General features: G+C 42.2%; 2 protein-coding genes across 2 annotated transcripts; both read left to right on the top strand.

Moving 5' to 3' along the window:
- Positions 1-228: 228 nt before the first annotated feature.
- LOC119737668 lies at positions 229-3219 on the top strand. The gene is made up of 3 exons (XM_038212162.1): positions 229-585; positions 1291-1384; positions 2362-3219. The coding sequence occupies exons 2-3, from the start codon at positions 1291-1293 to the stop codon at positions 2667-2669; spliced, it is 402 nt and encodes a 133-aa protein (XP_038068090.1). The 5' UTR covers positions 229-585; the 3' UTR covers positions 2670-3219.
- A 2795-nt stretch (positions 3220-6014) lies between these two features.
- Positions 6015-9914, top strand: LOC119737667. Its single transcript, XM_038212161.1, has 3 exons — positions 6015-6354; positions 7946-8039; positions 9026-9914. Exons 2-3 carry the CDS (start codon positions 7946-7948, stop codon positions 9331-9333), a joined length of 402 nt encoding a protein of 133 aa, XP_038068089.1. The 5' UTR covers positions 6015-6354; the 3' UTR covers positions 9334-9914.
- The last annotated feature ends 15464 nt before the right edge of the window (positions 9915-25378 follow it).

The following is a 25378-nucleotide window of genomic DNA, read 5'->3' as shown; positions in this document are numbered from 1 at the left end:
AATTTCCAACAATTTGCTATGAAGCCGAACACCATACATCCAACGCTTCATAAATAAGCCTTTTCGGAGTTCCAACTGCGCGCATTCGTAACCTGTGACAACGCACATTATTTGTCTCAAATGCCCTTTGATAGTACCCACAATGCACAAACAGCCTTTTTGTAAAGTCAGTGGCGCGATGATGTCAAAGGCCACTTGAGACAAGCAATGCGCGTTGTCACTGGTTATGAATGCGCAGTTGGAACTCCGAAAAGGCTTATCCGACGCCTCTTAATTCCGAACTTTTGGACTTATAAGGCGTTTGACTTACGACGACAATATTAAAGCAGGTGGCACTGTTGTAGCGCAAGCCGCTTAATCGCCGGTTGGACCTTGAGACCTTGCTTTCGATGCAGCCACTGAGTCTAAATTTTGTATAAGGCGAGTAGTGGGCTTCTCCTCACAATGCTAGCTACCTTTATATTCCACTGTTCATGCAAGCCAGCCATCAGTCCTGCGCACGTCTCGGACAGAGAAACAGCCGACCACCATCACCTGCAATTGTGATCTTAGATTTGATGCCGAGGACATAAAAGCACGACAAAGGTAGGGGTAGTAGTCGTTGGGGGGAAATACTCAGAGGCAGTAGCGGAGGGGACACATTTTTCGGCTATTGGCCGAAAAGTGTCGAATGGCGATCGTGTATCCACGGGCCCGGTTCCTATAAGGGAACAACGTCCACTTTTAAATTATTTGACCTACCGGACTAGTTGGCGACATTTAAGAAAATACAGGTATGTCATAGATAAAGGGCAGGGTTTTGAAGTTTTGAGGAAAATTTGGGGGTAAAGAGGATGACAACGACAAAACGCAACACGAACATAAAGATGGTGACGCCGCGCGATGTACCGTGAGCTCGCAATGTGACGTCACAAAAAGGCAGCCACTACATACACCACCATCTTTTCCTCAGAAGAAATTGGTTAAAATGGTCAGAAATTGCCTCACATCGCACCACAGAGCGTCTAGAATCCATTTTTTTTCGGAGTCCTTAAGCGGGCCCCGAACCCTTCGCCGTGAATTTGTGGACCCACTTTTTTCAGAACCACAATTGTTTGCCCCCCCCCCCAAAAAAAAGTGTTCTGAATCCGCCATTGGGGAGGCCGTAGGGCTCTTACTTTCACACCGACGGAAGGTGCCCCTTTTTCTGGATAAGTGCCCCTTTTTGGTGTGTCCCCCGGTTTGAAAAGCATTCCGCCGTCCCTGCTCTTGTCATTAATGCACCATTCTGCATAACATTTTTACACTCAGATGAAGTCCGTCATCGTTTTCCTTGCCGTTTTTGCCATGACATCTTTGAAGACTGAAGCCGTGATCAAAAACTGCCCGCAATGGACAACATACAGTAAGCTCTTTACATACTCCATGAAAATAAACACCTTATAACTATCTCATCCTGGACTCTGCGTTTTCAATAGAGGGCAGCACACACAGGCGATATTGGTTGCAAAGACCCTGTGCGTAGCGGCCATCTTGGAGGATAGTGCTTATGGGTGCACGCCTGTAAATAGGCCAACAATTCGTCCGCCGAGCTCATGAATAAAAGTTATACCCTTATTAGAGAGTTTTGAGACCCATAAAATTGGGGAATTGAAGAGATATGGTGATGAACCTCTGGCCCGGACTTGGGGCTTCCAATTCTGAGCATTTTGGATGCTACTGGGCTCGAAAGTAGCGGTATTTTGCCATGTTGTGGAGGGATTGTTTTTCAAGATGGCTACTTTTCCGCTTTGGGGAAAATAGGGGTCGTCTTCTTTGGGTGAGAATATCTCGAAAAAGTCAATGGTCAACCCACCAAAAAATGAAAAGAAAATGAAAGATGACACATTGATCATCATTTTTTTCTGTGCAGCTTGAATACCCGTGAGAGTTCTGAGTATGCGCATTTAGCACTATAGTGTCTATGGGACTTTTTTTTGCAGGGTTGCACCCTGTATGGTCAGGCATGAATGACATCTTTTGTGCGTTATACTTACTCATAAACAACACCTTCTAAGATAACCGTCCATTTTTCAGAAACAGTGTCAAATAACATGAATATATTCCTCAATTATGCACCAGATCTTAAAGTTGATGGTATAATCCGTTCTTTGGATCACGAATCGCATGTCTCCCAAAGTCATGCACATTTAGACCGCATCGACCACAGTACAATGCACAAAGTTCAAACTTGGTATAGGTTAACAAGTGTGCTAAACAGAATTACAAGTGCCATTTACTTAATAGCTAACGTGTGCACTGTTGTGTTACATCCCCAAATAAACCAAACCCCCGTACCCATGCGGTGACAACTTTAGTTTTTCTATTCCTTGCATTCTTCAGATGAGGACACAAGTGTGTACTCGGTGTGCATGTCGGCGAAGAACCTCTATTATCACGTTGGCAAGGGCTTTTGTGAGAGTCATGGAGGCGTCTTATGTAGCCTGAAGCAGCTGGCGAAGCTGTATGAATTGGGCGCCAGAGATGAGCGTTGGGGTCTGACCAGTGACACCGAGAGGGATGCTAGAATGATGCCATGCGACGATTACCCAATGTGCGAGTGCTTCAACAACGCCGCCGCACAGCCTTACTTTCCCAACACCCCAAGACCTCCTTCAAGGCAACAGGTCTACTGCTGTAAATTCCTTTAAGTAGATCATCTGCCATCGTTACAATGTCGTTGAAACATTTTTTTTTTGACAGATGACTGCACAGTCAAAGTGAACATTTAAAAAAGGTGAAGGGCATTTTCTTTATTGATAATCGATTTAACGTTTTGTTCACTTCAATTTTTTTCTTTTTAAATGATGTTATTTTTTTCGTTTGGTGTAGTATTATACAGACTAAAATACGATGAATAGAGATGCGCATTTAGTGTAAACCCCCTCAACTTGATATGTTTTTCTCTAACTTTGAAACTGACTATTCGGGTGTACTAAAGGAGTTTGTCTGATTTGTGTTTGCCGTGTCTGCTTCCTCAAACAACAGCATCGGGTGTTTGTTGTAAAATTGCAAAACGCCGAATGTGTAGTCTTTGCGTATCATATAATCACCAACCTTGGCTTCTTTGTTGTTCCAACGCAGTTTACAAAATGTGTAAAGCTACGCATGCCCCCTTTCAAGATGGCTTCGAGTATTTTTTTTTTAAGAGGATTGAAACAAGAGAAAGTCCTCAATGCCTGCAATGGCTTAGCACTGATAGCCTCGGTTTCAATGCTACTTCGTCTGTCGAGCGTCAAATGAACATATAAAACAAAACATAAGTAGTACGCCCAGCATTGAAATTTTAAATGCAAGCAGTGAATTATGAACTGAAAATATTCTAAACTAACCACAGGCATGACAGGCGTGTGAGACATTCTTCGCCCGGGGACCAGAACTTTTGCGAACATATCCGACTGTCAACGAAATGTATTCGGTAAACTTCGGGCATTTTCGGAAATAGGACACTGCATGTGGATCCCGCCCGTTTTCGGTCGTGTAAAAAACCTGGTCTGGTAGGAAACTGACTAGGTAAATTATAACGATTGGAAAGTTGAACAAACTTGACTGGAGCGGGGCTTGAACTTGCGAAGTCAAAGCGTTCCGGTGCTCTACCAACTGAGCTATCCAGCCCTATGTTGGTGGTTCCCCAATTAGTCATTGGGTCGTGTGCATAAAAACTAGCAAATGCTAGGACGTTAAGGAAAAGTAAGTGTTTGATTCCATATGAATAAAAGAGTTCCTTAACTGTTCAGCAAAAGGTATGTAGCAGGTACTGTTGGATTGTCTTCATGGACGAATGATTGTCAACAATAGGGTCTCTTTGGTGTGTACGAACTGCCACACACACACAAGTAGGGTAATAGTCCGATCCAATTCAAGGTGACGCATACAGTACATGTAGTAGTACATTATTTTGATTCTCAAATCCATCATAAATGATGATACTTTTCGCCAGTTGCAGAACACAGCAAAATGTACTTTCCTCATTCATGAAAATTGTGAAGGTCTACAGTGTCCTAAAGATAGACGTTACAATTGCATACAAGACAAATCACAGACACGTGTTAATGTTAAAACGGGTAAAATCAACCCAACATTCAATACACACAGAGTTTTGTTTATTTAAATATTAAAAATAATAGTTTGCAAAGATTAGTGTCCTAATAAACTAAAAAAAACTGATTTCATTTTGTTCAGTCCCCAGGGTGCCATTGTATAAAATTTCTCCTTAATCATTCATTTCTATGCCGCACTGAATTTTACGCTTCTCATATCGCGAACAAAATGCGAAATTATCGTTCATTCTAGTAATGAAATTAATATAGGTTTTCCTGGCCAATTTCCTGAAATGTTCATTCACTTCTGAAAATCGGTCATTCATTTACGTAAGAATTTGAGAATCGCTCTGAACACGCGTTTCATTTTCGCTACCAGAGCATTCGATTCCATTTCAGTTCAATCAATTAAGTGATTAAGCAGCACCTTTCGTTTATGTCCATTCAGATTCGTTTACAAGACTTCTATTTCGCTTTTAGAGGGCGATTTCAAACATTCCCCATTCTATTTCACTTTTTGGTATCAGGTTTGGAATTCTGTGACGTAATGTGCTATTTTTAATGCGGAAAACGTACTTTCGATTGCACATTCACGAAATTGTATTCCAGAACTCTGCGCGAAAAGGTATACTTTTGTCTTGCGTAAATGAATGTACAGGTGACGGAATTGGCCGTCTTTTTCTGAACCGAATGCAAGGTCATTGAAAACGTTCACTTCTTTGTTGTTGTTGTTGTTGTTGTTTTGTTTTTTTGGGGGGGGGAGCGGTTAGTAATAAACAAGGTTGCAGGGGCTGAAACGTACTGTTTTTTTTTCTCCGGGCACTTTGCCTCCGAAAATCAATAGGTGTGTTGGGGGAGGGGGGGGGGAGGAGTCGGTGGAGGGGGGGGGGGGGGAGCTCGTTCGATACTTTCAATGGGGGCGCTGTTCAAATCGGACGATTATTAACACTGTATTACAGAAAAGTGTACAAATACCCCCTAACCAAGCTGGATCTGTCCGTATTTTGTGCACAGGCTGATATTCTTACAAGTATTAATGTTTGGGGTGTCACAGCGAGGGGGGTGGGGGGTGGGGGGGGGGGTGCATCATATTCAAGGAATTTCAAGGAAGTTGGACCCCGGCCTCCCTGGATCCGAGCATGGGTCGACGTTAACAAATATTCCCGAGTCGGGAGTCGAAAATAAGGTCGGTTGGAAATCAAACCCAGACAAATTAAAAGGGGTCATAATAATGGGTATTTGTAAAGCCCACGCATCAGCCATTATTGGTGCTCAAGGCGCTACATCATTATTACCCTGCCAATTGGGCGAATGAAACGTTCCCAATACATTTCTAAGGGCACAGACACCATAGCAGCAGGCTGGTCTCGAACGCACAGCCTGTTGAACTACCGGCAGACCACGAATTCAATTCTCCAGACCACGAGGCCACGGCACTCCGATTCACAGGGCTTCCATGTAAAGGAACGTGCAATTCGAAACACAATTCGAAACACTTTCTTGCTATCAGTTTGTAAACATGTTCACGTGCTTAACATGTTTAGCATGAGGAGATAGCAAGAAAGTGTTTAGAATTGTCTAAAGTGTTTACAACTGTCTTTTTTTCTGTTATATTAACTTTTCTCGAAAGGTCCTCAGTTCAGTGAACGTTTCACTGCTCGATTTACATGATTGAATCAAATTGTAATTTATTTCGGCTTTTAAGGTTGTACCAATTTCTAACAATTTGCTATGAAGCCGAACACATACATACAACGCTTCATAAATAAGCCTTTTCGGAGTTTCAACTGCGCGCATTCGTGACCTGTGACAACGCACATTATTTGTCTCAAATGCCCTTTGACAGTACCCACAATGTACAAACAGCCTTTTTGTAAAGTCAGTGGCGCGATGATGTCAAAGGCCATTTGAGACAAGCAATGCGCGTTGTCACTGGTTATGAATGCGCAGTAGGAACTCCGAAAAGGCTTATCCGACGCCTCTTAATTCCGAACTTTTGGACTTATAAGGCGTTTGACTTACGACGACAATATTAAAGCAGGTGGCACTGTTGTAGCGCAAGCCGCTTAATCGCCAGTTGGACCTTGAGACCTTGCTTTCGATGCAGCCACTGAGTCTAAGTTTGTATAATGCGGGTAGTGGGCTTCTCCTCACAATGCTAGCTACCTTTATATTCCACTGTTCATGCAAGCCAGCCATCAGTCCTGCGCACGTCTCGGACAGAGAAACAGCCGACCACCATCACCTGCAATTGTGATCTTAGATTTGATGCCGAGGACATAAAAGCACGACAAAGGTAGGGGTAGTAGTCGTTGGGGGAAAATACTCAGAGGCAGTAGCGGAGGGGACACGTTTTTTCGGCTATTGGCCGAAAAGTGTCGAATGGCGATCGTGTATCCACGGGCCCGGTTCCTATAAGGGAACAACGTCCACTTTTAAATTATTTGACCTACCGGACTAGTTGGCGACATTAAGAACATACAGGTATGTCATAGATAAAGGGCAGGGTTTTGAAGTTTTGAGGAAAATTTGGGGGTAAAGAGGATGACAACGACAAAACGCAACACGAACATAAAGATGGTGACACCGCGCGATGTACCGTGAGCTCGCAATGCGCGCTGAATCGCACGGCACCAACCGTAAAGCGCGTAGGAAAATCGTTATTTTCTACCCCAAGAAACTGTTAAAAAATGACAAGAAAAGGTGTCATTATATTGAGAGAGGTCTGCTTCTGGTTGAAAATATATATATTTTTTTATTCATAAAAAACACTCTTGACTCGATAATTTGATCGGAACAAAACAGGGGCCCTACACTACACGATCGCCGAAAATTCTATGTTGAAGTTGCTTATAACCATTATTGAACAGTCTGTGGATTAACGCATGCCGTGATTAGAGGGAGCATACATGAATTGCGCACCTTAAAGTAGATTGGGTGCAACATGAATGCTTCAGTATCCCAAGTTTTCAAGAGTGTTCACTGAGCGCAAATACGGCGAATTTATCCCCCAAAAAAACCCCACACTATAATTGTCCATTTCATGTTTAAGAAGGGTATACAGCTTGCAAGTTATCGAACCAAGGAATCAAATTCTGGAAGTTTTATATGACAGATAGATCAAACCTGTGCAATTTGCCTCAAAATAACTTTACGGAATTCTTTAAACAGCACGTCTTTTAGTGCACCGTAAATTCGTAAGTGTTTCTCTGCAGATCCTGTTTTCTCTTGACAAACATAATATCCGCCCTGATACGTTCCTACACCTATATCCAGATTTTAGTATAAGGGAAAGTGAGATCTCTCCTCCAGGGGCGGCAAACGGGGGGGGGGGGGGGGGGCTGGGGGGGGGCGGAACTCCCCCTCCAGACTTTCAAAGGGACACAATGTAAACTGGCCTTTAGAAATAATAGTGCTCCTCCTCAGGTAAATAAAATGGTCACTGAGCTGGCCACCAGCAACAGTGCCCCTCTCGTGATAAAGACAATGGTCACTTTTTAGTGACGTCACAAACAGGCAGCCACTACATGCACCACCATCTTTTCCTCAGAAGAAATTGGTTAAAATGGTCAGAAATTGCCTCACATCGCACCACAGAGCATCTAGAATCCATTTTTTTTCGGAGTCCTTAAGCGGGCCCCGAACCCTTCGCCGTGAATTTGTGGACCCACTTTTTTCAGAACCACAATTGTTTGCCCCCCCCCCCAAAAAAAGTGTTCTGAATCCGCCATTGCGGAGGCCGTAGGGCTCTCACTTCCACACCGACGGAAGGTGCCCCTTTCTCTGGATAAGTGCCCCTTTTTGGTGTGTCCCCCGGTTTGAAAAGCATTCCGCCGTCCCTGCTCTTGTCATTAATGCACCATTCTGCATAACATTTTTACACTCAGATGAAGTCCGTCATCGTTTTCCTTGCCGTTTTTGCCGTGACATCTTTGAAGACTGAAGCCGTGATCAAAAACTGCCCGCAATGGACAACATACAGTAAGCTCTTTACATACTCCATGAAAATAAACACCTGATAACTACCTCATCCTGGACTCTGCGTTTTCAATAGAGGGCAGCACACACAGGCGATTGGTTGCAAAGACCCTGTGCGTAGCGGCCATCTTGGAGGATAGTGCTTATGGGTGCACGCCTGTAAATAGGCCAACAATTCGTCCGCCGAGCTCATGAATACAAGTTATACCCTTATTAGAGAGTTTTGAGACCCATAAAATCGGGGAATTGAAGAGATATGGTGATGAACCTCTGGCCCGGACTTGGGGCTTCCAATTCTGAGCATTTTGGATGCTACTGGGCTCGAAAGTAGCGGTATTTTGCCATGTTGTGGAGGGATCGTTTTTCAAGATGGCTACTTTTCCGCTTTGGGGAAAATAGGGGTCGTCTTCTTTGGGTGAGAATATCTCGAAAAAGTCAATGGTCAACCCACCAAAAAATGAAAAGAAAATGAAAAGATGACACATTGATCATCATTTTTCTGTGCAGCTTGAATACCTGTGAGATTTCTGAGTATTTTTAAAAGAATTTTAAAGTATGCGCATTTAGCACTAGTTTCTATGGGACTTTTTTTTGCAGGGTGTATGGTCAGGCATGAATGAAATCTTTTGTGCGTTATACTTACTCATAAACAACACCTTCTAAGATAACCGTCCATTTTTCAGAAACAGTGTCAAATAACATGAATATATTCCTCAATTATGCACCAGATCTTAAAGTTGATGGTATAATCCGTTCTTTGGACCACGAATCGCAAGTCTCCCAAAGTCATGCACACTAAGACCGCATCGACCACAGTACAATGCACAAAGTTAAAACTTGGTATAGGTTAACAAGTGTGCTAAACAGAATTACGAGTGCCATTTACTTTATAGCTAACGTGTGCACTGTTTTGTTACATCCCCAAATAAACCAAACCCCCGTACCCATGCGGTGACAACTTTAGTTTTTCTATTCCTTGCATTCTTCAGATGAGGACACAAGTGTGTACTCGGTGTGCATGTCGGCGTACAACCTCAATTATAACGGAGGCAGGAGCTTTTGTAAGAGTCGTGGAGGCGTCTTATGCAGCCTGAAGCAGCTGGCGAAGCTGTATGAATTGGGCGCCAGAGATGAGCGTTGGGGTCTGACCAGAGACACCGAGAGGGATGCTAGAATGATGCCATGCAACAATTACACAATGTGCGAGTGCTTCAACAAGGCCGCCGCACAGCCTTACTTTCCCAACACCCCAAGACCTTCCTATTGGCAAGAGGTCTTCTGCTGTAAATTCTTTTAAGTAGATCATCTGCCATCGTTACAATGTCGTTGAAACATTTTTTTTTGAGACAGATGACTGCACAGTCAAAGTGAACATTTAAAAAAGGTGAAGGGTATTTTCTTTATTGATAATCGATTTAACGTTTTGTTCACTTCAATTTTTTTCTTTTTAAATGATGTTATTTTTTTCGTTTGGTGTAGTATTATACAGACTAAAATACGATGAATAGAGATGCGCATTTAGTGTAAACCCCCTCAACTTGATATGTTTTTCTCTAACTTTGAAACTGACTATTCGGGTGTACTAAAGGAGTTTGTTTGATTTGTGTTTGCCGTGTCTGCTTCCTCAAACAACAGCATCGGGTGTTTGTTGTAAAATTGCAAAACACCGAATGTGTAGTCTTTGCGTATCATATAATCACCAACCTTGGCTTCTTTGTTGTTCCAACGCAGTTTACAAAATGTGTAAAGCAACGCATGCCCCCTTTCAAGATGGCTTCCGTTAAAACGAAGTGTTGGTATAATAGGGTTAAAAGGGAAAGAGGTCATTAAAAGAGTACGATTTCATTATCAAAGAACGTTAATTGTCGACATGTTTATGAGAATGTCAACCTGAATCACGACAACCCCAACCTTGCCTTTGTCAGCGGCATAGTCAGGGTTTTGGCCGGGGACTGGGGGATGGGGGTTGCTGGTTGTTCAATAGGCCTAATGACACCACGCTCATGGGCATCGCGAGGGGGGGGGGTGGCAAGGGGAGTGGCGCTTGCCCCCCTCTGGACAAGCAACCCAAAAAAGAGAGAAAAAGGGGGGGAGCAAAGAGGCGCGAAATCATATTGTTGTTAATTTGGTGGGGGGGGGTCACCCTCGAAAAAATGACAAATCGGGAAATTGTTGGAAATTATAGGGATTTTGGGGGGAAAATGTGCTTTGCCCCCTCTACAAAAAATCCTGGCGACGCCCATGAGTCCATGCTTTGTTTACAATGTGCGCTTTCTGATATGGTAGACGGTCCCTACCTCGTCTGGCGTCCCGACTTCGCTCCGATTAGTTCTCAGGTCATTAGGTCTCAGATCCATTTCATCCGTGTTGGAGGATTGACAGGGTTTTTTTTTCACCGGACCTCCGTAAAATCAATTATGTGGTTAGAACGGCTGACATGGACTCCGCAGTCAGGCGAGGAGGGTGGGTGGGGGGGGGGGGGCGGCAACCTCGTCCCCAGGGTTTGAGCAGTACGCGCCCTCCACTACCTGCTATCGCACCCTGGTATTGGATCATTTGCATGTGCAAGATTTTTGAACACGTATGCAAATGAGGAATAGTCTGGTGCTTTCCTGTGTGTTATATTTGCATTTGTTTTTGTATGCGGTGTCGGGGGTAAAAACAGAATCAATTCGTCGTTGCGCGAGCATGGCATGAGTTACGAAAATACGATTGTATTTTAATTAAACTGTTACGATCTTAACGAGACAACATGCAGTATCACATTTCATATTAATAAGAACAAATTGGAAAGGAAATGAATATTTTAAAGAAGGCGTGGACGAATGATTGCGAAAATACGTACTGCACGTTGTGAATAACACCACCAAGTACACGATATAAATCCATTTCTAGCCAATTGCGGTATCGAATCAGGATACAGGAAGAAAGTTTCCTATCCAGGGTTTACTATAGGAAACCAGGTTGGAAATAAAGTAAGCACTGGGGACGAGGTTGGGGTGGGGGATATGGGGGATTACCAAAAATCTGGATCCAATGACTCGTCATGATCCAATTACCCATCTCCGCGGTCAAAAAGTTTTGGGTATTTATCACCCCAACCCACGGGATTTACGCCCATGTCCGCAGTCAACAATGTTAACAAAGGTACCTCTGAACCACAAACCCACACATTCTGCATTTTGTTTCGAATATTTTCTAAGAGGATTGAAACAAGAGAAAGTCCTCAATGCCTGCAATGGCTTAGCACTGATAACCTCGCGGTTTAAATGCTACTTCGTCTGTCGAGCGTCAAATGAACATATAAAACAAAACATAAGTAGTACGCCCAGCATTGAAATTTTAAAGGCAAGCAGTGAATTATGAACTGAAAATATTCTAAACTAACCACAGGCATGACAGGCTTATGAGACATTCTTCGCCCGGGGACCAGAACTTTTGCGAACATATCCGACTGTCAACGAAATGTATTCGGTAAACTTCAGGCATTTTTCAGAAATGGGACACTGCATGTGGATCCCGCCCGTTTTCGGTCGTGTTAAAAAAACTGGTCTGGTAGAAAACTGACTAGGTAAATTATAACAATTGGAAAGTTGAACGAAGAAATTGACTGGAGCGGGGCTTGAACTTGCGAAGTCAAAGCGTTCCGGTGCTCTACCAACTGAGCTATCCAGCCCTATGTTGGCGGTTCCCCAAATAGTCATTGGGTCGTGTGCATAAAAACTAGCAAATGCTAGGACGTTTATTAAAGCAAAATGTGAAAGCATTTACTTTGGAGTATAGGCATTAAGGAAAAGCAAATGCTTGATTCCATATGAATAAAAGTGTTCCTTAACTGTTCAGCAAAAGGTAGCAGGCATGGGCGTCGCGAGGGGGGGGCAAGGGGGGGGGGGCACTTGCCCCCCCCCTGGAAAAGCAAAAAAAAAAAAAAGGAAGAAAAAAAAGGAAGAAAAAAAGAAAAGAAAAAAAAAGAAAAAGAGGCGCGAAGACAAAGTGGTGTAAATTTAATGAGTTGGGGGGGGGGCAAAATGTCCCTGCCCCCCTCTAAAACTGATAAATCGAGAATGTGTTGAGAAATACAAGCATTTTTTGGCAAAAAAATTTTTTGCCCCCCTCTAGAAAAAACCCTTGCGACGCCCATGGTAGCAGGTACTGTTGGATTGTCTTCATGGACGAATGATTGTCAACAATAGGGTCTCTTTTGTGTGTACGAACTACCACACACACAAGTAGGGTAATAGTCCAAGTCAAGGTGACGCATACAGTACATGTAGTAGTACATTATTTGGATTTTCAAATCCATAAAAAATGAGTAACCTTTCGCCAGTTGCAGAACACAGAAAAATGTACTTTGAATTCATCATTCATGAAAATTGTGAAGGTCTACAATAGTTTGCAAAGATTAGTGACCTAATAAACTAAAAACTGCTTTCATTTTGTTCAGTCCCCAGGGTGCCATTGTATGGAATTTCTCCTTAATCATTCATTTCTATGCCGCACTGAATTTTACGCTTCTCATATCGCGAACAAAATGCGAAATTATCGTTTCTAGTGAAATTAATATAGGTTTTCCTGGCCAATTAATGTTCATTCACTTTTGAAAATCGGTCATTCATTTTCGTAAGAATTTGAGAATCGCTCTGAACACGCGTTTCATTTTCGCTACCAGAGCATTCGATTCCATTAGCAGCACCTTTTATGTCCATTCAGATTCGTTTACAAGATTTCTATTTCGCTTTTAGAGGGCGATTTCAAACATTCCCCATTCTATTTCACTTTTTGGTATCAGGTTTGGAATTCTGTGATGTAATCTGCCATTTTGAATGCGAAAAACGTACTTTTGATTGCACATTCACGAAATTGTATTCCAGAACTCTGCGCGAAAAGGTATACTTGCGTAAATGAATGCACATTGACCGTCTGTTTCTGATAACCGAATGCAAGGACATTGAAAACGATTAAACTATCGTTGAATTGAAATGGGATTAAAGACATGCATTCGAATTCAATAGAATACGAATGACCGATTTTCAGAAGTGAATGAACATTTCACGAAATTGGCCGGGAAAACCTATACTACAAAAATATTTAAATTTTCGCATAAATGTTATTGAAAATACCGTGTATGGTTTTATATATTGTTTATTAACATTTTGTGTTAATTTTGGCGCGATTAAATTTAATGCAGTAATTTGGGGGCAGAATGTTTTCTTTATATTTTCAAGGTTGCCCCCAACGCAGCCTTGAAAAATGCCTAGTAAATGCTTGAAATCTGAAGCACTTAATCCTTTTTATTCATGCAAAATTAAGTAAACACTAATCTAGTCTATCAAAAGCTAACAAGTAAAAAGTAAATACTTTTAGCTTTCAGTAAATACTTTCCAGTAAAAGCATTTTGCTTCATTTTTATTATACAATTGCAAGTAGGCCTAAATGCTAAAAAAAAAAAATAGTAGTATAAAAAACAAATGCTTGTTTTTATACGTACGACCCAATATCTGTGTTCAAGGGGCGCCAGTCAGAAGCCATAAACCAGTATTCCATACAATCAGGGATCATGCCCGAAGCATACAGGCCTGCATATACGCCACTGGACAACTTTGTGGAGAAGTTCATATAATGCCCATGAAAAACGCACCATCTGTCCTAACAAATTTGATCCCTTTTTTACCTCACTCCAGGGTAATTTCATCCATTGTTTCTTTTATAAAGTTGCATTTACATTCAACATTTCATGACCGACGATAATTATGACTTGCAAGTTAGTTATGTGATAGCTCAGAAGTAGACACGTTATTCGTTTTATAAGTATAGATGACACTTTCATCGAAACTAATTTGGATCCATCGTGACTTTGGCTTTAAAGTGACGCAACTGTTCAGGGCCGCTTCAATCTCATGAAAGCCTTGTATTCGTCCCCCTTTCCACATTGAAAGGCCACTTAGTATTTCTCCTCTACCAAGCCGACCAAGTTGCTGCTCTCGGGAGCCACGCGATATGAGTATCATTCGATTCTCAGCACCTTTTACTATTTAGCTTAAGCTGTTTTTTATTAAGCTAACCGGATATTTGATTATTCAATGGCATCGCATAACATAGCAAGAACAACGACTGGTCCATGGGTGATATTGGTTGACGGATTATCGCTGCGGCGATTTATCACCTATCAAACCATAATAACGTTTAGCCCCATTTCGGCGCAATCAATCACAATAACCATCTCTGTCCTCCCAGGTACCCATTTACTCCTGGGCGGAGAGGAGCAATGGGTGACAAAGTGCCTTGCCTAAGGGCTGATGCACGCACAATTACTATAGCCGCAGGCTGGACTCGAACCCACAACCTGCAGAATTACCGGTAGACCACGAATTCAATGCTCCAGACCACGAGACCACGGCACTCAAAAGGAGTGCCCTAAAGGAACGTGTATTTTAACCTACATAAATCAGAGTATTATAGTATGAGTATTATCAGGTGGCACTTCAATGCAGTATAAAGTAGGGCAAGCCGCTTACAATCACCAGTTGGCTCTTGATTTTTTCTTTCAATGCTGCCACTGTGACTTTGATACTGATATTGGCAGTGCTCTTTCCTTCTACAATGCTACCTTTATATTCTACGGTTTATGCAAGTCAGCCATCAGTCTTTTTGTTGACGTACATCGAGAAACAGCCGACCATCAACACCTGCAAGTGTATGATCTGAGATCTGACGTCGGGGACACACAAGCACGACAAAGGTAGGGGACACATTTTGAGCTACTCGGCCCAAAATTCAATGAAATTTTGAAGTTGCTTGAAACACCCGAATCAGAAAGATCATCATCATTGATCATTAAGAGTGTAAAGTATGTGAATTAGTGCCTGACGTGTTCAGCTAGGCTAGAGCATAGGCATAGACACAATTTCGCACCTTATGCTAAAAGTGGATTGGGTGTGTAACAAGATGGGCCGTTTCATGGTTGCTTTGGCCCCATTTCTGTCTTCAGGACTCTCTTAATTTGTTACCCTTGTTTTCGTCTGATTCTTTGGCGTCTCTTTTTTTCTGCTTGTCTTTACTGCCTCAGCATACTCGGTTTTCTGCAGAGCTGTTTTGTATGGTATTTGTTTGAGCTCCTTAACAGGGGCGGATCCAGGATTTTCTAAAAGGGGGGGGGGCTTGATTTTCGTGGTGCGAGGACTAATGCGAGCCCGAAGCGCGAAGCCCTTACGGCGTGGGGTCCGGGGCCCGCTTAAGTGCCCCGAAAAATTTTGGATTCTAGATGCTCTGTAATGCAATCTGAGGCGCCTCCTGGCCACTTTATCCTGAACTTTTTGAGCAAAAGTTTGTAAAATTATAAGGAGAAATTTTGATTCATGTTTCAAATTGCATACTCTTGCTCTAAGGACACAAACATAATCACTTCTATGAGTTTCTTGCTTTCGCTTGTCTGCTCATGACTTTAGACCTATACTTTTAAGATACAATCCGTCATTTGAAGCTATCAAAAAAGTAACTGACGTTATTATTGTTGAAAAGCATACTTTTATATACGCCTATCTTTTCTTTTTTTTCTTTTTTTTTAAGGAAAATGGGGGGGGGGGGCGTGCGCCCCCACGCCCCCTGGATCCGCCCCTGCTTAATGCCTTTTATCAATTGCTCCAAGTTTCCTGACCGGTTTTCTCCCTGCCAGTTTTCGTTGGTGATGCGATATTTACTGCTTCTTTCATTATAGTAGCGGATATTTAGTTGCACCTTGTTTCCACACCCAGATCTTCTACTTCTAGACCTTGGAACTCCTGTCTCTGCCCTTGAAGTTTAAAGACATTTACGTTCTTGTCGTTCATGTTGTCGATAAATGTCAGTCTGGACATTTTTCTATTGATTAAAGTGACTCTTATCATCCTGTGGTCGCTGGCAATGCCTACTTTGCTGATAACTTTGCTGTTTTCCACTATTCCTCTTTGACTACTCAACATGTAGTCAATTTGATTTTTAACTGCACCATTTGGGCTGTCCCACGTCCAAGTTTTTATTATGTTTTTTTCTGGAAATATGTGTTTGTAATAATCAGGTCAAGCTGAGCTGCAAAAGCAGCAATTGTTTCTCCTCTTCAACAATGTATATAGATTAAGGGCTTGCAAGCTATCCAACCATGGAATGAAATTTTTTACAGACGATTGGTTACAAAGACCTTATGCCACAGAGAAAACCTGTGCAAATGACCTCGAAATGACTTCGCGGAAGTCCGTATGTAGCCACGTCTTTCACTGTAAATTCAAGTTGTACAACTGCAAATCATGTTTTCTTTTTACAAAAGTATCCATCCGTCCGTACTTTTCAATATATCCTCTCTTCATACAATTTCAAGGGTTTTTTTTCTGGAAGTGAGCTAGGTCTCTCCTCATTAATGAAACATTCTGCATATTGTTTTGACACTCAGATGAAGTCCGTTATCGTGTTTCTCGCCGTTTTTGCCATGACATCTTTGACTACTGAAGCCAGGATCAAAAACTGCCCGCAGTGGACAACATACAGTAAGCTGTTTGCATACTCCATGAAAATAAACACCTTATAACTACCTCATCCTAGACTCTTCGCTTTCCTTTAGGGCAGCACACACGCAGACGACGATTGGTTACAAAGACCTTATGCGCAGCGGCCATCTTTGAGAGCAGTGCTTATAGTCAGGCATTATTACTTACTCAATGTAACAAACAACACCTCCTAAGATTATCTTTACGAATGAGGTCTATTTTTTTTTAGAAACAGGGTCAAATAATGTTAAAGTTAATACCTGAAACTCGAAGCAAATGAATATATTCCTCAGTGATATTACCAGATCTGCAAAGTGATGGTTATCCGGTATTTTTTGGGCCACGAATCGCATATTGTCTCCCAAAGTCATACACACTAAGACCCCATCGACCATTATGCATTTTTGATTGGTAGAAACAACTTCAAACCTTGGTTGGTATAGGCTAACAAGTGTGCTATACAGAAATGACCAATGTCATGTATGTTATGGCTAATGTGTGAACTGTTTTGTTGCAGCGTGCGGTGTTTTACTCCAAGGGATACATAGGCCCATTGAAAAGAAGACTCTTTGTAAAAAAAAAAGGAAATAAAGAAACATAGAGCACAACACAAATGAACATAGCCCATGTATACTGCGGTGACAACTTTAGTTGTTCTATTCCTTGCATCATTCAGATAATGGCGGAAGCAGGTACTCCATGTGCCTGTCGTCTGACGACCTCAATTATAGCGGAGGCAAGGGCTTTTGTGAAACAGAAGGGGGCGCCTTATGCACCCTGAGGCAGCTGGCGAAGATGTACAATTTGGGCGCCAGAGACGACCATTGGGCTCTGACCATGAATCGTTACAGGGATGCTAGAATGTCGCCATGCGGCGATTACAAATTGGCCGAGTGCTACAACAATGATGCCTCCCAGCCTTACTTTCCCAACACCCCAAGACCTAAATATTGGGAACAGGTCTTCTGCTGTAAATTCTCTTAGGTAAATCATCTGCCATGGTTACAGTGTCGTCGAAACACTTTTGTTTTTTGAGACAGATGATTTCACAGTTAAAAGTAAACATTAAAAAAAGGTGAAGGGTATTTTAATTATTGATAATCGAGTGAACATTTTGATTACTTGAATTTTGCTTGCTGATTGCTTTTAAATAACATTACATTTTTCCTTTGATGCAGTTATTTACACAGACTAATTTGTTACAAGTGTAGACCCATTAACTGGATATATTTTAGTCTAATTTTGAAATTGAATATTCTGGTATTCTAAGGAGTTTGTCTAATCTCAATTTTGTGTTTGACTCAGATTGCGGTGTTGTTGTTATAACTCAATTAATAAAAACCACATAATGTGCAAAACAATGTATGCCCCTTTAAGATGGCTTCCGTTAAAACGATGTGTTGGTATAATAGGGTCAACATTTCCGGTTTTTTTTTAGTTTTATTTTTAATAACAGAGATTCGCAATTTGCGTTACAAGTGTATACCCATTAACTGGATAGTATTCCAAATTTGAATTCGAACATTTTGGTGTTCTAAAGGAGTTTGTCTATTTAAATGTCAGTTTTGTGTTTGACTCAAATTGCGGTATTGGCTTCCCCAAACAACAGCACCCGGTTTTTTTTTTCAAATCACAAGACGCCGTAGCTTTAGTCTTTGCATATCACCAATCTTGGCTAGTTTTTGTTGTTCTAAAAACTTAGTTGGAAAAAAAATGTGTACAGCATTGTATGCCCCTTTAAGTTGGCTTCTGTTAAAAACGATGTGTTGGTAGGCCTATAATAGGGTTAAAAGGGAAAGAGGTCATTAAAAGAGTACGATTTCATTAGCAAAGAACATTAATTGTCGACATGTTTATGAGAATGTACATCTGAATCACGACAACCCCAACCTATTTCCTTTGTCAGCGGCATAGTTTGTCAGCGGCATTTTCAGGGTTCTCCCCCTGGGAAGGGAGGGGGAAGCGGGGTGGGGGAGCTGGATGTTACAGTAAAGGGACGCACAATTTCATCCAAACTGGACACCCAGCCCCCGTAAAAGCAAGGGGGTGGGGTGGGAGGGGGATTGACACCTTCTGCCAAATTTGGCGCTTTTCACAACGTCATCATGGTCAACGTCAGGCAATCGGTAGCGCAATTCGATTTCTATGGGACGTGCAGATATAGGAAAAATGGGGTTGTCAAAATACAATGTAAACAGATAAAGTGACAAAATTTTATTTTTTTCTTAAAAAAAACCCGCTAATCTGGTTACACTTATTTTCTCCACTTGCTAAACTTCCAGTTGGGAAGGGGGGGGGGGTTGCGACTGGGGGCGACGTGAATTATATACTGAAAATATTCTAAACTTTTAAGGCGTATGAAACTTTCTCTTGCCCGGGCCGCGCCCCGGGGACCCAAGCTATTGCGAACATATCCGACTGTCAACGAAATGTTGTCGGTAAAATTTCAGGAACTTTTCGGGAAATTTCGGAAATGGGTAGGCCCCTATAGGTTTGTGCACTTTTCCTGCCTGTTTTCAGTTGTGTTTATTATAGCCGGCAATTCTGACCCCCCCCCCCCAGTAATTTTCTGGGCTGTGACCCGGAAAATCTGTCCGAGGGACCAATGTCCACAGAAAATTCTGTCCCCCTCTAGGCTATTCTACCCCACCCCTGCGCAACGGAAAGTGTCCCCCAGGTAAGTGTGTAGGCCTACCCATTTGCAGGGGTCCCTATAGTACACGCCACCAACGTTGGGCTGTATCTCATTACATTGAAACGTGCACGCATCGCCGGCGAGCGGCCCAGTATGTTCTGTACAGACGGCTAGAAATGTGGGTGATTTCCAACGATCAGTCAACAGACTGATTTTTGGAATAAAGCGTTCTATCAAATCTTGTTTCGTGATTACAAGGTTGTGCATGGTTTTTGACTGTTTTTTTTCGAAAAGTGTCTCCCCCCCCCCCCCCCCCACTGAGCTGAAACTTCAACGGGTTCGATTTTGAACATTCTTTTTTCGACTTCGAGTGGTGTTATTAACGCATGAAAAGCAAAATGATCCTATATGCCTTTAAGTTCCAAACTTGTTGGTGATAAGCTATGTGACTTCCTGTACTCAGTTTCATTCTCAGCGTGCGTGAGAAAGAAACAGGGTTTTTTTTTGGGGGGGGGGGGAGAGGGGTGCGGGACACTTTAGTCGAGTCACGGGTACAAATATAACTTAGAAGACAGGAACATAATAGCTTTGTCAAACCAGTTTGTTAAACCAACATTTTATTCACATTTCCACTATGTTCCCCAATACCGATGTTCCCCGAAATCCTTACCTTAACCCTAACCTAACCCAAACCCTAATCCTAAGGATTTCGGGGAACATCGGTATTGGGTACCATAGGTATTGGGGAGGAGCGGGTATACCCCGTTTACAACAGGGTCGTTCCATGAACCAAAAACTTTATGTGACCTACCTTCCAGCCGCAAAGCGACAAAGAGTATTTTGCTATTAAAGATTTATCCCTGGCAATTTTTTTTCAAAGGAATGATTGCGAATTGGGCCTATGGGGGGAACGACTCTTTCAAAAGAAATCAAGGGTTCAGACCAACAAAAACCTGACCTATCGGATGTTCCTTTGAAACCGCATTGCATTGAGAAATCCAGACGTTATTTTTATTTATAATCTGACAAGAAGCTTACCACCTGAGATTCCCAGACACCATTGTTATATATGGGTCGTGAAAATCGCAGCAAGGCCACGTTTTTATTGTCGTTTTTTCAGGGTGCCTGGGATTGAGACTATTGTGATTGGAGCTTGGCTTGGGCCTACTCAATCATTGGTAAGTTGAACAATCATTGTAATCCCATGACAGATTTAAAATTAGTCCCCCAAAAAACCCGATCACGCAGTGCCCTCATGACCCTCTTGCCGCGACTAGTTTGGTAAGTTTCAAAAGGTCATCGTTTGTAAAGGCAAAGAATAGGTTTATACTCATACGCAAAATATCGTTCCGCCGGTGAAACTAGTTATGTTTCCACCACAGGATGCCCGTAAAGGATCTATTTAGTTGGTGCGTGCTAGGCACTTGCAATTGATGCGATTCAAAATTAATGCGACGAAAATACCTTCGGCAACTAAGACAATTAAACTCCCAATTTTGAAGCAGATCAATCCACGTCTTACTTTTACAAGAGGCAAATTTTGATGCATTTAACGTACATGTACAAATAATGAGAACAAAAAGGACCATCTTCGGTATTAATAATGGTTCGGCGAATTGCCCAAGACATAAAATGAATGATACTCCATGTAAATTCGACTCGCCCCGGCCTAAGTTCGCATACATTTCACCACACAAGTTAGATGATCGGTGCGAAAGTGTGCGGTTACTGACCTGTTTTGTTGTTGTTGAGAAAATTCAAAATTTGCAGAACAGAACGGTGGTCTGACGAGCGCCCTCTTGCGCCAGGTAGCTTTGCAGCCAGTCTTTCCCATTATAGCGTGAACAATGTCGCGTCGACGTGAACTATATACACTCGACCTTCACGGGGGTGGGGGGGGGGTGGGGGGGGGGGCAAGGGAGGGAAACCTACAGAGAACTATAGTGTCAAAGCACATTTTGCCTGTAAAACACTACTTTGACATATTGTGCAAAAAAGGCATATGAACAGCAATACTCATACTGAGGAGTGACAATAACGTGAAATCGCTAGTGAATCGCTTGATTTCATTACCCTCCATTTGAAAAGCTCATCATTTATTGACATGCGATTGGCTTGTGGTTGACTTTAGACTTGCAAGGATTTTAAGTGCTTCTTGGGATATGACGGACACAATGTGAGGGCGCTATTTAGTCTGGCGGGTAAATGCGGTTCGCTCGTACCCCCCGCCCTGCAAACAGGACGCTGGGATACTCTGATAAATTCACGCTCTGATTGGTTGGATTTTGTGTGACCAGTGACCTGCGCGTCATCTAGGTCATGACTCTGTAAGGTTTGAAACGGCCGTTAAGACTGCTTCATTACTCTTTTATTCCAGTTTAGAGATGTTTTTTTCTCGTTGAAAAGCGTAATAATGTAGGAAATTCTGTAAAACTTATCTGTGTTGTAAATTTACAATTCCCGTCACTCGCCAAGGCTCCGTTTCGAACCACGAACGGTCGGATTGCATTTATGCGACGCTCAAAATTTTGTCCACATGGTCCGCAATGAAACAGAAATTTGAAAACCTACAAAAAGACAGACGTGGACAGGCCGACCACCGTTGGAAAAACCTAACTATTTTTCAACTACTGCTCCAAATTTACAATTTTTTTCAGTCCAAATTTTGTTTGCTATTGGTTACATGTTCATGAACGGGTGCAGGCCAGCTAGACTGGTTCCCTTTTCTTACAATTTTCCGACATCTATAAATTGATCCATTTTATCTTTAGTGGAGTCAGGGAACCAGACTACTTAAACAGTTTTGTTTTTCTTGGTTTTTCAAGCATTTTCGAACACAAAACCTCAAACATGTCAGTTAAACAATATTTGATCTACTATACTAACCCCTCAAATAGTTCATTTCTGAAAATTACAGCAAAAGCCAATGATGTACATTCCCTTTAAGAATTTTTTTTTTCTCAGACGTCTCGTAAATCCAACGCCTCATTAGTCCGACACCTCATAAGTCCGACAGCCATTATTTATTAATACAAACATTGCGTTAAGTGTCAGAATGTTAGCGCCTCTAATTGTTAGCGTTAGTGATTACACAATGACATTAAGGGATGCACCAGACCCCCCCCCCCCCTCCCCCGGTCGGATTTACGTCCGTAGCATCAACCCTTGCGCCAAAAACTGCGCGCTGGCGGACTGATCTGCGGCCGGTGAGTTCATGTGCACAGTGCGCCGTCCATAAGTAGACAACCTTGCGGATTGAAAAAGGCGTAAATTTTTGTTTTAAATCTCGTTCTCGCCTTGTCGGACAAAATGAACCTTTTTTTGGTAACAGTCCATAGCTACGACGCCTCATAGGTCCGACGCCTCGTTTTTCCCGACGTCGGAATTATGAGGCGACGGACTTATGATACGGCCCCGCGGCGGGGGTTCTTGTGAAGAGCGTTTTGTTGCATGGAGGAATGCTGAATTCCTCCTTGATCTAGTTCATTCAATGGCTTTCGATTTTACGAAAAAAAGTGCTGAGAGTACTTTACCGCCTGTGTGCGCACTTACACCGGAAAATGTACATGTTTACATTAAAGTTCCTCTGTTGTTCTGACGTTTGTTTGCATGGGCTTAATCGTTGCTTAGTGAGGAAAATATTGTGAGTGTGGATTCCAGTAATTTAGTATCGGATAACCGAGCGAGTGGGATGAATCACTTTGTGGTTGAAAGATGAGAAATGAGAACAGATGCTTTGTATCTGGATGTCTGTGACAGTGACATGAATATATAAATAGAAATACAGTGTTCATTTCTCTATATGGTGCAGTATTCTTACATGACTATTTCTGCCTCAAAATAAAACCCAATATAAGGCCCCCCCCCAAAAAAAATACTCGGTCTCTGGTCAAACCAAAGTTCCGGAATTGATGCGGCGACGCGGCTTCTTTTTTTGGGGGGGGGGGGCTTTTTTTTTCAAGCTTGGATTGTACAGACAAGGTGGGGTACTATTTTGCTTTTTTTGGTGTCCTCATGTACATTGGTGTCCTCCATAATTTGCCTTGGTGCCCTCGATCTTTTGCCTTGGTGCAATTTCCCATTCCTTGGTGCTCTTTGGTAAAAAAAAAATTGAGGAGGTGCGGCAATAGAGGGCGCTGTTAGAGCTACCGCGGAACATTTTGGCAAAAAAAAGATTGACGCGCATGATTAAAATCGACGCGCGCGCTGACCAGAGACCAACTATTTTTATTTTTTTGGCCTAATCATTTTGCTTTTAATGTTCTGCATTTTTGTGTCATTTAATTATATCAGCTATAAACCGGCTCAAATAAATAGCTGAAATAAAAAGGGGTCACAAATCATTCAAATTCAAATAAAACAAACACAAAGAAACCAGTTTCCATTTTGTGGACGATATGGATTGGACTGATGAACTCACTCCGGGGTCTAGGTCAGCAGAAATGTCCTGCAAGGAAAAAATGCCCAGCATTTAAGTCCCACCAAATAAGGCTCTGCATGATACCATGCTCATAGGTCACGCCAACTATCTTGCCATCCTGTGACGATACGTATCGGCATTGCGCAGGCTGATTAAAGAACTTGCCCTTTCGAAACAGGATGTGGAACTCTGAAGGAAGGTATAACTGTAAACAAACAACTTTGTACTATTATTATTATTATTTTAACAAATATCCCCACCTTAATTTAAGACCGGATTTTGTCCAATCAGAGCTAGCACACATCGGTGTTGTCATCACAGGTGTTAAATAATAACCATATTAGACAGTTACACACGATGACAGTCCACGTAGGTGTTTCCGGAAATAAGTCTAGCATATTGAAAGTTTGCTTTGTTTTTGCAGTCCTGCAGGTGTTTTGTTAAAGACTCGGCACATCCATCCGGTTAAAGGAAGGAAATTAAAGTTTGACTTGAGTTCACTCACTCAAAAGACAAACCCAGTTTTACAACTGATAGTGTAGTAACCAACGGATAACGTATCACCAACCGATCATGTCACTAAAATTGACCGATATTGGAGCACTAACCGATAATGTAACAAACAATTACCGTAAATGTAGTAAAATGTACTATACTATCAGTCAATAATGTTGTTACATAATTGGTTTTAAACGATAATGTAGTAAAAAAAAATTGACTAATAGTGTAGTAACATTTACTACACTAGCAGTCATTTTTTTTTACATTATCGGTTAGTGATACAATATCGGTCAATTTATGTGACATAATCGGTTGGTGATACGTTATCCGTTGGCTACTAAATTGTCAGTTGTAACCCCCAAACTGTAGTCAACCCGGTGGTTACCGATATATATTGTAGTTGGAATCACAGCTTCTATACAAAAGATATATAATGAAATAGGTTGGGGTCTTGATTTCTAAGCTCTGGCAGGAGCTTCTTCATGTCCCTTGGTCTGTCTGTCTGTCGGTCGGTCTGTCTGTCTGTCTGTCTGTCTGTCTGTCTGTCTGTCTCATAAAAATTGACCAAACGTATGGTGTTCCATAGTGCCATCGGCGTCGCATTCTTCAGCTCTAACAGGGATCATTTTGATCGATTTCATGCGAAACTTTCATGCAAGACCACCTGCAACGCGGCCAGAGCTTATTGTGCACTCGCACTCGTTTTTCTGCAATTCCACCATGCTGAGTGCATGACGCATTGATTCGTTATGTCGGCCTCTTTTTGATAGCATGGGTTTCTTACGAACTCAGCATTCCTGGCCTAAGTTAAGTGACTGAATTCACTTTTAAGAATCGCCATCGCCTTGCAATAAAAAGAACTACAAAATCCCAATCGCCATCGCAATAAAAGAAATGACAACATCCCTTTAATCCTAACTCCCTAAGGTGAGTGAAAAATCATATTAAAATTGGAAGATTATGGGACTGGAGGGCGCAGCTGTAATATCAAAGCACACAGAAAACCTGACAGCCCGACGGACAGCCCGACGGTGCGATTGACCTGAAAGGATGTTGTTTGAACGGCCAGACAAACTGTGAACTAAAACAACAGCAAAGCGCGTAGTGATGGAAACTGCCCTACCCGTTATTCCCACGCACGTTGGTCATCCCTTCTCATCTTTCACCGTTCGTATTACCTTCCCGCCCAAGGTGGAAGAAAAGTGCAAATTCACCAATTGACCCGTCGAATAATCGTTTACATTTCGAACCCAAACACACGCTAAAATTG

This window comes from Patiria miniata, unplaced genomic scaffold (genome assembly GCF_015706575.1).
Source record: "Patiria miniata isolate m_02_andy unplaced genomic scaffold, ASM1570657v1 HiC_scaffold_3, whole genome shotgun sequence".
NCBI lineage: Eukaryota > Metazoa > Echinodermata > Asteroidea > Valvatida > Asterinidae > Patiria > Patiria miniata.
The sequence above is the reverse complement of the archived record's forward strand: the minus strand, read 5'-3'. Positions and strand labels throughout refer to the sequence as shown.